Source organism: Limulus polyphemus, unplaced genomic scaffold (genome assembly GCF_000517525.1).
Source record: "Limulus polyphemus unplaced genomic scaffold, Limulus_polyphemus-2.1.2 Scaffold98, whole genome shotgun sequence".
Lineage (NCBI taxonomy): Eukaryota > Metazoa > Arthropoda > Merostomata > Xiphosura > Limulidae > Limulus > Limulus polyphemus.
The window spans coordinates 649,877-665,839 of NW_013665708.1; the positions used below are offsets into that span (position 1 = coordinate 649,877).

The 15,963-nt window shown below is 33.5% G+C and overlaps 1 protein-coding gene across 1 annotated transcript in view; it reads right to left on the reverse strand.

The window, feature by feature from the left end:
• Nucleotides 1–380: 380 nt before the first annotated feature.
• LOC106469707 (epimerase family protein SDR39U1-like) overlaps nucleotides 381–15,963 on the reverse strand; it is a 20,321-nt gene continuing 4,738 nt past the window's right edge. Inside the window, exons 3-6 of the mRNA XM_013930222.2 lie at nucleotides 14,983–15,068; nucleotides 8,258–8,379; nucleotides 4,142–4,288; nucleotides 381–911 (exon numbers count right to left, since the gene is read on the reverse strand). Coding sequence (XP_013785676.1) covers nucleotides 481–911; nucleotides 4,142–4,288; nucleotides 8,258–8,379; nucleotides 14,983–15,068 — 786 coding nt within the window. The 3' untranslated portion in view covers nucleotides 381–480. The remainder of the gene's footprint in view (nucleotides 912–4,141; nucleotides 4,289–8,257; nucleotides 8,380–14,982; nucleotides 15,069–15,963) is intronic.

The following is a 15,963-nucleotide window of genomic DNA, read 5'->3' on the forward strand; positions in this document are numbered from 1 at the left end:
CATCACTTTATAACACCCCCACAGCTGAAAGGGCGAGCATGTTTGGTGGGATGGGGATTCGAACCCGCGACCCTCAGATTGTCGACTCAAGCACCCTAGCCACCTGGCCTCTAACCACAGTACTTCCCATTTGTGAAGACTAATACCAAAGTGTATGCAAAACCTTTAGCCAATTTCTCTAACAAACAGTTTCAATGTACTCCCAAACTGTATTTTTAAATTTCAGTAAGAATATCATCTTAGAATAGGTGAAAGTTTGAATAAAATATCCTATCATTGCTCAGTGTATTATTTTAAATGCTTGCATAGTGATGCTAACAACTCATAAATAAATTATTAGTAAAATGTTGATATAGAAAGTTATTGTTGTGTAATCTTCACAGAGTCTATAACAATCAAGTTTATTTTCTGAAACACCTTTCTAAAAGGTAGAAGAAACTTGTCCATTAGTTAGAAACAATATACAAGATTTGTAAAACATCACATCTGATCTACATAGATAAGCCTAGCCAAGTTCTTACAAGCTGACTGAATATCTGGATATTTATATTTATATCCTACTTCTAAAGTTCTCTTAGGAACCACTTTCTGTCCTTCTGTCATTATCACAGCTCGTTCTTTGTCAAAGGCAAGATTCAATGCAAATTTTGGAACAGGAATAATAGCAGGTCTCCACATGGCTCTAGAAAAAGCTTTAGTGAAATCGCTGTTGGTTATGACTTGAGGAGCAACACCATTCAAAATTCCAGACACATGACCATTGCTAATTGCATGAAAAAATATGCCCACTATGTCATCAAGATGAATCCAAGGCAAGTATTGTGTTCCTGAACTTATTGGCCCACCGAAGCCAAGGTAAAAAGGCCAGAACATCTGTTGAATCATGCCTCCATGTCTCCCTAAAACTACACCTGAAATATATAAAAAATATTTTAAAACAAGATACAGAAAATAAAAAGTATAAAGTCAATATAAATAAATAAACAAAAAACATCACCATCCTTATCTCTAGATTATATAACATACGGCTTACACTTGGGTGATAAAAAATACTCAGAGATTACATATAAATACAAATTACAAAGCTGACATTTAAAATAAGAAGCATACATGATTTACACATGAAATATGAAAAGAAATATGCAAGGCCTACATATGAAATGTATATACATAAACCCAATAAATGGTTATAAAAAGCACACAAGACTTCAAAAGAATAAAAACAAATTGTATGTATATTACAAATAACTAGTCAAATCTGAATGTAAAATTCTAAAAACTGTTTGAATGGTAAATCTAAGTGAAATGCAGCAAAATGTTTAATGAAATTATTTTTCACTGAAATTAATATCAACTTAGGCATGCATTGAATCTTTTAATAATGTAATTACAAGTTTTAAAATAGTGTGAATATCTGTAGCTTAAATGTAATTAATCAATATACACATATAAACCATCACATGATTGTATTTCAATGTGAAAGACAGTAAATATCAACTTTGTAGATTAGGAAATAGCAAATCATGAAGCAATTTCATCTAAATCAGAGCAAGGATACTTTAAAAAGCTCATTTGTGTAAAATACTTGTTAAAACAGTATTTTAATTGCCATAAGGTATGAAGTAGGCAGTATTATAGCATTTGTCACATGTATGCTATTTTATTTCCTACATTTCACTGCCTTTTCGAAAGATTTATAAATAGTTTGTCTATTTCTTTAGGTTATTCAACTTATTTGAGAAAATGTGAAATTATTACTGTTGGAGCCATTATTCGTACCTTCTAGTGTATCTGAGTGGTTTAAGTATTAACCCTATGTGTATGAGTGAGAGTCAATGTTCATCTCACGTACATTTTACAGAGTTGCATCCTAGATTTAATCAAACACATTTATTATGAAGTTGTCAATAAATCTGGCAACAAAACATAGCCAGTAAGCCAAATTTTAATATTACATTAAATTTTAATATTTCTTAGTTTCAAAAGAAAGTATTTAAATAAATTTCAATCTTCACTTCTGTGTAGCACATGATATTTGTTTGATCTGAAATGCCCATTTAAACATTCTTTCCACCTATATTTGGGTTTCCAAGTTTCAGTACAAATTACAAACTTATGGTAGAAATATTGCAGAGATACAGTTTATTCTATAGCCTCTAATCATCTTGATGTAGATATATAAACCACAAAGTCAAATAATCCACATGCCACACCCTCCTATCACATACTGCATTTCAAAAAATTTTAACAATTTTCTCTCATGTTTGCTATTATGTTATTTATGACCAGTAATAAAATAATTTTTTAATGTAAATTTTAGCTAAATTCTAACTTGTTCTGATGACAGCTTTTGAATTATTTGGCTTACAAATTCAAAGTTGCCAATGCTGAGTTCACCTTGAACATGGTAAGGGAGTAATTTTAAGACACTTATAGTGCAGTTAAAAAGCCAATTAAATTCTTATAGCTATAAGACATTGTATTCTTTGTTTGTGTTACAATTTTTAGTTCTAATCTGAATATTTGAAATAAATAAAAATTCAGTAACTTACTAGCAACAACCAAACCAGAAATTAAGGTTAACTTTTATTGAGACTAAGTGCTAGAAAGTACACGACCTGCACATAAGTACTACATTTTTTTTTTTTTTTTTTTATACAAGTGTTTTTTATTCATTGTTATAAAACTAACTAAAATGTAGAAACTAGAAAGTTATTAGGTTAGGTAAGATAACAAATGAAAGTAAATATTTAAAAAGTCTCAGTGAAGTATGCATGTTGGATAATTTATCAGTTTAGTATTTAAATATGGTTCAAAGGGCAATAAAACAAGATTAAACGAAAACAGGTGTAAACTGTTACAAGCTGAAGATGTTTAGGATAAATAACTAACTTTCTGTTACAGTCTAAAGTCATTCTAGAAAGAAAAAAAAGAGTAATTCAGATTTATTTCGTTGTTTTTTTTCTTTGTGGTGTTTTACAAGATCAGCCTAATGGAACAAGCCTGTAGTTTTAAGAAATAGAAAATAGCAGACAAAATATAAAGTTGTACTGAAAAAAAGTTTTGATATTCATTTAGGAGGTTTTATAGGTTAGGTAAAATGAAATATGAAAACTGTAAGATGAAAAAGATTGATTAAAGTAAATTCAAACAAATCTTTAGTAGTGATACTTTATTAAAAATTCTGATTTTTTAAGTAGAACATATTGTAATGTTTCCTAAAAGCTTATCAAATTGTATGAAGATACATGAAATAAATCCAGAATTATAGTAAACTAAAATTTTCCAAATTAAACTCAGTCCAAATGTAAGGTTAATGAAATCATGCAACTTAACGGAATCATCACCTTTTGTAAATGCTAATGAAACAAACTGTTTCACAACTTTGTAGATATACTATTTTATTATAATCTCCAATACTACTGAATGACTTAACCCACTGTATGAAAATTTAGTGAATTGCATTGAATCAAGGATAGTACAAACAAACTACAAATACAAACCAAAAGGCCTAAAATTTGTGATAAAAATCATGTAACCTGCAGATGTCTTTTTCTCACATTCCTCTTAAGTTGTCTATTTGGTATTCAAAGTAAGTGGCGTGTGTAAAAATAGAATTTCAGGTCATCTTTTTTTCCTTCCACATGTCACTGCCCACTTGGGTTGAACAACAAGAGACAAAAGTTTCTGTCAACTGCTATCTAATCATGCATTATATTATAAAAGTTATGGCTTAAATGTATCAAAAGCTAGAGAAGCATTAAAAATCAATTGTATTATATTGCATACATAAAAAAACATTTCTCTCATCACCTAACCCAACTGAGAAGCTATGATATTGAATGAAAAGCCACTTGAGCAGTAACTTAAGAGGAGCAAAAGATAGATGTGCAATTCTATTTTTTTTTTTATATGCTTCTGATTTTGAATCCAAAATGGACAAATTAAGAGAATTCTAGGGAAAGGAAACATTTGCAGTTTTCCAGATATTTATCACAAACTTTAGGCCTGTTGGTTTCACCAGCATTTCATGTTTAAACCATAAATATTAAAGTACAATTACACTTTAATCTTACACCACATATTTTCTATTTTCCAGAGGATAATTTATCTTCTAAGATATCAAACTTGACAGCAATACCTGATCGTACTATTACTCGGCGGACAGGAAGTTCTGGAGGAAGGTTTCCCGCTGATTCCCATTTACGACAAAGCTCTGCTAAGAAATCGTGATCACCCCCTGATGAGTTTTCTGTGTACTCTGTTTCTTGACATGGTTTATAATAACCTGATTGACAGAGGTTACATACATATTAAATTTATCTTTTGAAATGTGGATTAGTAGAAATCCATCCTTACCAATTCTGGTAACTATGATGGATTTGGAAACACATACTTAATTAGTTGATTGAATTTAAAGTTTGGAGCTTTCCATAAATGTAAAGTGATATTTAAATTCTTATATAAAACCATGAATTTAAGAATAATAGTTAATTATTTTACTGATTCTTATACAAAAGATATACTGATTATGTTACAGATATTCAACACTACTCGTTAAATACTTGAATAAAAAATAAACTTCCTTAATGATATAAAAGAAGTTTTATTGATATACAGTGCTTACACCACAATTTAAGTTATTTATTACAATTTATTGGTAAAATCTTACTTGAAAAAAAAAGGGGAAAATTTTCTAAATTACAGCTTAAATCTATAATTATACACACTTGAGATGAAATTATGCTTGAAACACCTCACAAACTTTACACATCTAGACTGATGTGTGTGACCTTCACATGTTAAGGAAGGCTACATGCCAGCATTCATTTTTAAACTAGTGCAGTATTTCTAGTTATGAATTAACCAGATTTAGTTCCTTCAAATCAGCATAGTGCAATCTTCAAATAAATTAAAATAAACTTGTCCTTGTACTGTTTCCCAATCTGTTCAATTTGACTATAAATAATAAATGAATATTTAACTTTATAATCAAATGTTTATATGAAAATTTGCTTTTCTCCATCTGTAATGAGCTGTAAAGCTCTTACATTTGACTTAAGAAATTAATGTATAGAAATGTTTCAAATAAACAAAATTAATTGGTCAATGAAGTGAGAAAGAGTGATTAGATGAACTGGTGAAAAGGATTAATCCCCTTATCCATTTGAGTGTCTTGGATAAGAAGAATTGGGCTGAGGACAGTGGTAGAATGTGAAAGCATTCTGTGGACAAACAGTATAAACCACTCCAACCAGCTATGCCTGAAGAGGAAGAACAAGTATGACTCACCTACCACCCCCAGACCAGTCAAACACTAATAGCCCTAGAATGAGCTTTTAATTCACGAAGAACTGCAAGAAATGGAAATCCAACAGGTTGGGTGGATAAAGTTGAAGATCTAATTCAAGGGCCTGTAGATCTTTGGGATCTATGGGTAAGGGTATCTCATGTCCAGAAATCCTTGAAGACTAGCCCCCACAGATCCTGAATGCATACAAAAAACATTGATGCTGCTGATGGCAATCCTGCTGAACAGCAGAACCCGTGAAAATAGACAAACTATACTGACGGGTTGATGTCCAGGGTCGAGACTTTCAAATATGGATGGAACTAAGACTCCCTGTAGTTGCCAATAAAAGTCGAGATGCCAAAAAGAACAGGGATGACAGGGGAAGTCAACAAACAAACCAAAGGACATGTTAACAATGGTTCCAGCTCGTCATCAACGCAGGTGGTGAACCAGAGATGTTTCCAACAAATGTAGGAAGGAAAACAGAAGATTAGAATGGTGTATCTATAGACATACCCTGTCCCACCAGGAGACATTAATATATGCAAGTGAACTAAAATCTCCACCATAGAACCCCAAAATTCAAGGAGCAGATGCATGATATAAGAATTGGAATATGGTCCCACTTGGTGGTGGTAGGCGAAATCATGAAGTTCTGATAAGGCATAACTGTCCCTGCATATAACGAAACCACCCTGCATGAAACACAATATCTGTTGAAGGAGATAATGCCAGACATAACAGCCCTCAAGGATGGTACAGGCTTAAAAGCAACTGGGGAGAAGACCCAAAACTTCAGACACTATTAACCAATGGAAGAAAACGAATCAAAGGTTTATCCCAAAGATACCACCTTTTTGTTCGTATGTCAGTTAAAGACTGAGTTGATTAACAGTGATTGGAACAACATGTAGTCAGGTAAGTTTGTTTGTAAGAGCAAAGTAACATTGGTCTATTTGCTGTGACCACTATAGGGAATCAAACCTCAAATTCCAGCACGGCAAGTCTGCAAATGTACCACTGTCCCACAGAGGAACTGAAAAGCGAACAGACAAAAAATAATTGCAGAAAAAAAAAGAATCTAAATTCTCTCCAGAATATCGAGGTTCACCCTCAAATGCATACCATAAACCAACTGGCCAATCAAAAAGGAAAAGCAAAAACGAATTTATTACTTTTAATTGTAATGAAATTTACAAGGCAACACCAAAATAGCAAGCAACAGTATAACCAAGCACAGCACTGTGATAGAGGAAAGCGTGACCAAACGCTTGTTGAGAAAAAGTGATACAATTACCTGAATGAGGTGTTTATATACAATACCATGATAGAGGGTGTATTGACATAGAGGGAAAGAAACACAAGACAAATATCACCAAGGGCAATTAAGTGGGGTACAAAACACTGGAGCAAGGGAGACCAATGCTTAGATGGGCAAAGCTGGAGGTCAAGGAATAACTACGTGTCAGCAGATGGTAAATATGTTTTGGAATATAACTACCCAATTCTTGTTTTCCTTTTCTTTGATTTTTCTTTTTACTCCAACTAATGTTAGTTCTAACCTTATAATATTCTAATCATCTCCAAGTCTGCTATTTGTGATTACTGTAGTAAAATACAACACATTCAATTATCAATATGGAGAGTAGTTGTTACCCTGTTTGGAAGTCATAGTATTGTAGCATAATTTAACTGGTAAGAATACAGGCCTCAGAATTCAGCTTTGCATGGGGCTACCACAGAACAAACACAGCCACTGTCTCCAGATACTGAAGCTGATAAGTATGAGACTTGTTCTTTGCAATTTTACAGGAGTTAAGAGTCAAAACAGTTTGCAGTATTAAGGTTTTAATTAAGTATTAATGGTCTACTATTCCTCTATATTTCAACCATTCTAGATTAGACTTTGCACAAAGATATCTTGAAACAACTCTTAAAGATTACACAGATATATTAGGGATTTTTGCCTTTCTTTTGAAGTTATTGGGGAAAAAGGTAAAACAATTTACAATGCATATGATAGGGAGCTCTGAATTTAAGAGACCGACTGACTTACGATTTGAATGCTCACCAGATCCTGCATGCAAAAATGCCAGATACCATGCAACACCAGAACTTTTGCAACCAAAATTAATTTCTGAGTGACAATTTCTCCAAAACATGTAAATTATTGTCTAGAATTATAATGACTCAATTATTTTGAGTAAATTTGGGGAAAATAAAAAAAACGTGGATAATCGAGGATCACGGATGTAGGGATAATCGAGGTACTATTGTAGCCCCCATTTCCCAGTACAAACAGTAGCGAAGATAGGTTAGGCACACCTGGTTCCTAGATCTGAAAATATTTGTCGATGCCTGCGCTAAGGTCACACTTCAATATGTTCCAATACATATTTTTCAACAAAAAAGTCTCTAAGTTGATATTGTGTCAAGTATCCATCCCTCTGAAATATATATATATATGCTATAGTTTATGCTTCATTCTCCAGCCTTGAATACCACTCTCTCTCTTGAGATTTACTGTAACTAAAGGTCTTAATGAATAAGGTGTATGGGGAGAGACATATTGCAGTTACTTGCATATGTATGTCCTTTCTAGTTTTATCTTATTTTCTAAGTGTTGATTTAATTAACATCCTTTTTATCCTACTGTGAAAATGTGATTCTTCAATATTTTTTTATCCTGACCTTATAGTCTTAGTTTATTCAGCATTCTGTTTATCTTACCCTTAGTGCCAATTTTATCTTTTTTTAACCAATCCTGTGCTTTTTTTAATACAACTAAATAATAAACTGTGAAATAAAAATTTAAAGCTTAATATTTATTATCAATTTTTGTGAGGTATATTTATAAAAAAAAATACCTTTTTGTTGTGAAAAGTGAACAAGGTGAGAAAGAATCAGCCAATTTCTATCAAACTTTCAAAGATATTTCACATAAGAACTAAATGAATAACTCACCCACTCCAGAGATTGTAGCAAATACCTCTGGAGGTGTCTTCGTGTTCTGGATGGCATCTGCTAGTGATTTGGTGGTGTTGACCCTGCTAGCCCATACATTCTGTTTAAACCCTGGAGTCCATCTTTGCAAAGTAAACAAAAATTAAAATAGTACATCTAAATTTATTTCTTCACCTACTTGATTTCCTTTGTTTTTTAAAGAAACAAAATTTTATAACTTATTCTGCTTAAATCCTGTGCTACACCTCTCAAGAGAAATACTAACATTACACTTTTTACTTAAAACCTAACATTACATTTCTCCAAAGAACACTAGAGTCAAACATCATGCTCGAATCTTAGAGTACACCCTTTGAAAGAGACAAAACACAAAGCAGATAAATTGCATTTTCCCACAGAAACACAAGATAAAAACATCCTATCTTATTTAACTCTTGGCTACAACTTTCTAGAAAAAAAACAACATAATATCATAACTAAATTATCTAAGAAAAAAAACCTCTTTTTTGAAATAATTAGTAAATTAATAGTTTTCTGATGACATTAAATAAACTCGACATTTCTAGCTCTATTGAGGATGTTGAAATATAACAAAATGACTTAGTTCAATTGATACATTGGACAAATGACCTTTAATTATGCGATGGTCAAGGTCATGCATTTGGGTTATCATAATTTGGAACACGTTTTATATAGATGGGAAACCATTCAGTAGCATAACTGAAAAGGATTTTAGCATATTGGAAGATAAGTAATTCAAGCCCCTGAGGCAGTGCTCTGTTGCTTGTAGTAAATCTAATGTAATTTCAGGTTATATATACCATGTACAGTTTTGGTTTCCTTATCAAAGAAAGGATACTGATAATAGGATGAGAAGACACAAGTTCAATATTGGCTAAAAGGCAGGCTAGGCTCTAGTTAACAGTTTTAGTATTCTTTTGTTGTGGCTACATGGCAATATGGTTTCCTGTGTCAATGAGCTTTTTTTTGTATAAATAACAATCATGACAAAATAGGTCAATCTGTTAAGATAATGAAAATGTAAAGGAAATTTGCCTTAATGGAAAAAATATCACATATGAGGAAAAAAGTATTATCCATAAAAAAGCTAAAAAAACATGATCAACTTGAATAGTGTTGATATTACCAATAACACTATCCAAATCAACTTGAACATCACAACTAACCACATCTGAAATACTGCAGTCACTCAGCATCATAGATATGGCATGAGAGTAAAATTGAGTGTCTCATACACTGATGGGTCAACCACTCGTAAAAGGAAGTGATGAGTAGGAAAACTGTGGCTAATGTAGAGCTTTGCCAGGACAATTTTCTCTTTCTGGATTCTACACAAACTAGACGGCCAATCAGAAACAGTAGGCTTTATTTGGAAAGACTTGTTGTGATGTTATTCACTCCAAGTTGTCTGCCAGTTGGCATAAAGCTTGGCCTTGATAATAGGTTTGATCCAATTTTGTGATATGTAATACTGAAGAAATGAGCTCACTGTTAAAGCTTCAAAATTAGTCTGTACTAGTAATGAAACAAACTCCAAAATGGCCAAAAATCCAGAAAAACTGAATAGAAATCGATAACATGATACAAGCCAATCTTTCTGAATGTCCACAAGGATTAGATGATAACTAACATTATGTAATTCCAGAGCCTTTAAAGAGCTCAGCAAGTCTATATATATATTGTACAATTAGTGTAATACTTTGCCTGTATATGATTCAGAGCTAGTGGTATGAAATACAACTTGGCAGTCAACATAGAATCTATAGAGATCATGTTAGCAATTTCAGAGCTGCATTAAACCATGGGTGAACTCACAGTGTCATCTGATTTCAAACATCATTTGTAAAAATTGGAACACAAAGGATGGCTTCTTGAAAGGTTTTTTAAAAGAGAAGTCAATACTTCAACTTTTTCATGTGACTCAAAGAAAGATTGCAAGTGGGGATGATAACAAACCATGGTGGAATGAACTTATCAACAGGTTTTACAATATCATCCACTATCAGACCTTTTTAAGTTTACCTAGATATCAAGACCAAAGGTAAAATAACAGACTGTCCAGTTGCAAAAAGCATAGCCCAAAGAGGCATAAAAACACATGGCCAGGTGGGATGTGATGGCAGGTATTGAAGCTTTGCAGTATAGTGCATAGAAAGATGAAAACATCCGAGGTGAAATTGGGGCTCATGGGACTGTGTTTACAAATTCTGAACAGGAGAAATGCAGAAAGCCATTGTGTAGAGCCAAAGCCCCTGATGAAACACAGGGTCTAACATCTTCCTGGCCTAAGTGTCAGATTTTTAGGTACGTGTATGGGCAGGATTCTTTACATTAGGTGCCTGCAACTTGTTTCAACAATAAACAAACAGCACACATTGTTTTAAAATAATATATTCAAAAGAAATCAAACATATGAACAAATATTTGTTATACTATTGGTTATTACAGTTGTATCCAAAGCTTTAAATAATTCTCTTTTTCATCAAAGTCCATACAGTTAGATTCAATTACTTTAGTACACCCTTTGACAAAACAAATTATTCTCCTTTACTCTGTTATTATAATACAATCTGTGATATTCACTTTAAAATCACCACTATAACTGTTGGTTACTACAGTTGTATCCAGAGCTTAAAATAATTGTCTCTTTTTTCGTCCAAGTCCACACAAAGGGGGTTAAATTACTCTACAGCACCCTTTGACAAGACAAATTATTCTCCTCTATCTCTATTATTTTATAATACAAGCTGTGAAACTCACTTTAGAAATTGCCACTACATGCTCTTTATAGCTAAACTCACAATCACACAGTCTAAACTTCACTTATACTTTCAGTAACTTAATTGAGTTACTTAGTTGCCTATATCCGATATATTGCCTGACTGAGGCCTAGAACTTTCTATAAGCTACGATACTTTATGATGTAACAATACTCACTTAAAGCAATGAGAAAAGTTCAGAAGGTTCAAGTAACATGATGTCAATTCACAATTGAACTTCACAACAAATGATTGGTAAACACTTATGTAAGCAAACCTGTGATGAATTATTGCTTCTAAAAATACTAAATTTAATATTCACACTTTATAACTATCTAAATCATATTTCTCTAATTAAATTCAAATGAATCAATTGGGTATATCTAACATAAAGCTTAGACCAGACATACACATAATCCAGCTTAGACAGAATGGCAGCACAATTGATCTTGAACACAAAACAAATATCTGATCCCCGAAATGTGAGGACACAAAAGATGTTAGAACCCTTTTACACTTGATTTTAAGCTGTTTCAGGTACAAAATAAATGTCAGAATTTGGTCAAAGAGATGTCCCAAAACTTTGCCTCAACCAATACAAGAATTGCTGCACCTCCCAAATAGAGCAAGTTCAGGGTGCAAATCTTGCTGGTGCAAAAATGTATGCAAACAATTTCAATTGGCAAAAAGTTGAAACCTTTTGCACTAGTCCTAACTCACACAGTTTTACTTATTAGTTATCAAATAAGATATATTGAGTAGCAGCAATAAAATGCTCTCACTCACTTGAAATTTTTTGACAAAGAGGCTGTTTGCAAGTATATGAGAAAGTTGGTCATTGACAGAATTGATCTTTATGCTAAAAAATGTGAAACAGACATAGCCAAAAAAATTACAAATAAAATTATGAAAATGGCCATGCAACCCACATGAATGGGAGATCTATGAAATGATGATCCTTCATGTGGTGTCATAAGCCTTCTCAAGATCAAAACAGTCAAACAAGAGGATCCCTCTTGATAAAGGCTTCCCTGATTGACCTTTAAAGTCAAATAAGGTGTTCCAAAGTGGGCCACTGTCTGCAGAAACCACAATGGATAGTGCAGAGAAGGTTGTTTGATTCAAAGAACCTAAAAAGTTGAGTATTAACAACCCTTTTCAAAATTTTACAGACAGCTAGTGAAAGCAATAGATCTATAACTAGAAGGAATCTTGAGGTCCTTTTCGGGCTTGGAAAAAAAGGATGACAATAGCTCAACATTTTACATCTAGAAAATGTTCTTCCTGTCAAACCTAGTTCAAACTACCAGAAGATCAAGAGAGGCAGGAGAGAAAGGGTTCAGTATCTCGTAATGAATGTCAGCTGGTATGACTGATGTACTGCCAGACCAATTTAGAGCAAGTTTAAGTTCCATCAGAGCAAATGGTTGAATATAACCATATAGACAATTAGTCCTGAACTATGGTGACAGTCTTTTGGCCAGTGTAGTGGAAGAAATGGAAGTGATTGAAAGGTGAGAAAATAGCTCTCCAAAAGAGTTTGTTAGCAATACCCTGTAAATTAGTAACTTCTTGGCTACTGAGCTGCAAGATCTAAAGAAGATGGTAGGAATATTTCTCATTCACTATTCAAATCTTTTCCCAAATGATATTGGAACTCGTGATGGAATAGATATTTGAAGTGAATTATGTTCAAACCTGTCGATAGACTATTCAGTTTGTAAGAGTGGGATATTTGTAGAAGATATTCCAGGACCACTTCTGAGCCATCATGCCCATTAGTTGAGGTGTCCACCATGAATGAGCACATCACATTAAACATGTCAATGTTTTAGGGACAATATAATTAGTTACTGCCTCCACACATGTCATGAATAGAGGGTAGATTAACAACAGGAACAAGCTCCAGAATAGCAGTGAAGAAGAGCCAGTTAGCCTTCTCTAACATACAATGTAAGCAAAGAGTCAGAGGTCATCGAGTGTCGCCAATTTCCTTCAGAATTATGAGAAAATAATCACTACTTCATGGATCAGTGTCTACCTTCCAAGAAAAACAAAGAAGTTTTTTGTTTCTTTGTTGGAAATTTAGCAAAGCTACTTGAGTTATCTGCACTAGCCATCCATGATTTTGAAGTGAAAGACTAGAGGGAAGGCAGCCAATTAACACCACCCATTGTCAATTCTTGTGCTATCTTTTACTGACATTATAATGCCCCCTGTGGCTGAAAGGCAAAGTATGTTTGGTAATGGTTTTTTCTTTCTTTGATCCACAGATTGAAAGATGAGCACCTAACCAAAAGATCATTTCAGACCCAACAAGAAAGAAAAGAGGAACATGTGAATACCTCTATGGCATATGCTCCAAAGACTGATCCCATCACATCAAGATCTGCAGCAACCCAGTGACAGGTAAAACAAACATAACGTGATATTGGTACAACATCCTAAATTGATGCCACAGTCATGGAGGGTGCAAGCTGCTCAACCACAAAAGCTAAACCTCCAAAAACAACATCCATAATCTGTCTTTCTTATGCAAGGAAAACTGCTGAATGATGGCAGTATTAGCAGTGTTCAGAAACATCTCCAGTCAGGATGGTAAGAATTAATCAAGGCTTCAATATCATACAAATTACAGCAAACATCCTGTACCTGTATGGACATTTACACCTAGAATATTTTGGAGATCTCGGAGGGGACCACTTTTTCTGGATTGACGAGGTAGGTCCACATCAAATAAGCATGATCCTACCAAACAAAGGCAGGTTCTGAGGATTATTAACAATCCTGTACCTTAGGGCAGATGTAACTGGACCTAATCACTCACTGTTGTCAGTAGTTTATCTTCTGAAATCCAAACATCCACCCACATGTTTGTTATGCGCCAGCCTTCACTACTGCTGATGGCAATCATACCATAAGACAACCCTATCAGAAAAATTAACCCCTCAATGTGGTTTCCTGTATGTGATGAAGGGCCCTCCTAGGGAAGATTCTTCCTTTACAGTTTATCTTCTAAGATCCAAACATTTATCCACATGTTTGCCATGTTTGGTGACCTCTGAAGGGGAGGAGAGGATTCTAGTAGTTGAGTGGTGTCAACAGATTTGTACACAAAAAACCAAATATGTTTCTAAAGTTTTTGTACTAAAAATATGTCTGTGAAATGCCAGTCAGTCTGAAGTTTTGAATTTTGCTAATCCATAACTAAAGAGAAAATTATTTTGTACCCAATGACCTCACCCATTATGTAGTACAACCGGGAGATGTGCTATATTGTCCAACTGAAACAGCATAGTAGTGCCAGGGTTTCTTGGGCACTATATACACCCACAAGTACTGGACATAATGTCTACAGCACTTGTTGAAGATTCCCAATACTCCAATGCTGGCACTTAGTTGACCCTACCCACAAAAGACACGTCATCTGATCCTGAGGGGAGGCATCCCAAAGCCACCTGTCTACAGTAATTCTAGGCCAAGGTTGTGTGTTGCAGTTTCCCAGACATTACTCAACTACTAGAATCCTCTCCTACTGTTCAGAGGTCACCACACTTTTCATGAGTTTAAATGTGGAATTGATGATTTCCTGAAAAATAGAAGGTGGGTTTAGATTTTTACTTTTCTGAGAAGTGTGTGTATGTAAAAACAGTCTTGAAGGACTATATGGTTCCTTGTTGTTGCTACATTATTTATTTTCAGGATTTATATACAATTTGACCAGCTTCAATGTTACACCCATAACCATAATAATGGTTTATACACTTCTGAATAAACAAACTATTTTAATAATTTATCAGCATATCTCTATCAGATCTACAGAAACAATATCTCAAATATATTTCTTAACTATGGAAAAACAGACTGTATATTGTAATATAAGAGCTGTATATAAACCATTGCTTTAAAATAAGATGCATTTTATTAACTTTATCAATTACAAACCTTCTTCGGGGATCAAGGATGTTCTGCCCTGCCAAACTAACCACTGCCACACAATTATCAGGAAGCCCATCACTGGCTAAATCTTCCTGAAATTATAAACAGAACATGTTAAAAGAAATCTAGGACATGTTTGTTTTACAAATCAGGGAGTAAGCACAAAATGTTAGATTTTGCTTTATATTAATCTATAAACATTTATCATAATTTAAGATCAAGATGTAATACACTGTAGATACTTTCATTCCATCAACTTATTGTTGAACATTAAATACTGATTCATTGTTATCTGACTCAGTGGCAGTAAAGGATCAATGTGGATCTGTAAAGGTAGGAGAAAGGAAAGTTATTGCTGCATCCAATGACATTCTTTCCATTTGATTATTTCCTCAGTAACTCAATGGAATGTTTAAGGGCTGATAATACTATAATTCAGGGTTCAAATCCTGAGGGGAATACAGTGCAAACAGCCCATTTTTTATCTAGCACTAAAAAAAAGCAAACAAACCATTCAATAATTCCAATGACTTTACTGAACAATATCACTTTTAATACTGATTATGTCTAAATTTCATACCAAACTACCAACCTATCAAGCATAGGATTAGCACATGTACAGGAATTTATGGAAGCAATTGTGAGTGGGTTGTTTTGTTTGTGACTGCATCACACAGTATATCAAAAGAAGTTAAAGAAGAGACAACATAATAGTTGGAATAATTAGAAAAATTAACTGGCTAATTATTAGTAATTGATTAATTGGCAAACCCTACAACAAACTATTCATATTAAAACACTCTGGGCTTTAAGAATAACATTCAAATAATTATTGATGATTCAAAAATTGTTTATTAATGCTTGTGATGGATTTATTATTATATATTTATTTTAATATTGATGTTTGCTTGAATTAAATTTATATTTACAAGTGTAACATAACTTATATAGTTAAAAAGTATTGCGAAACTCCCCACCTAATTCTCT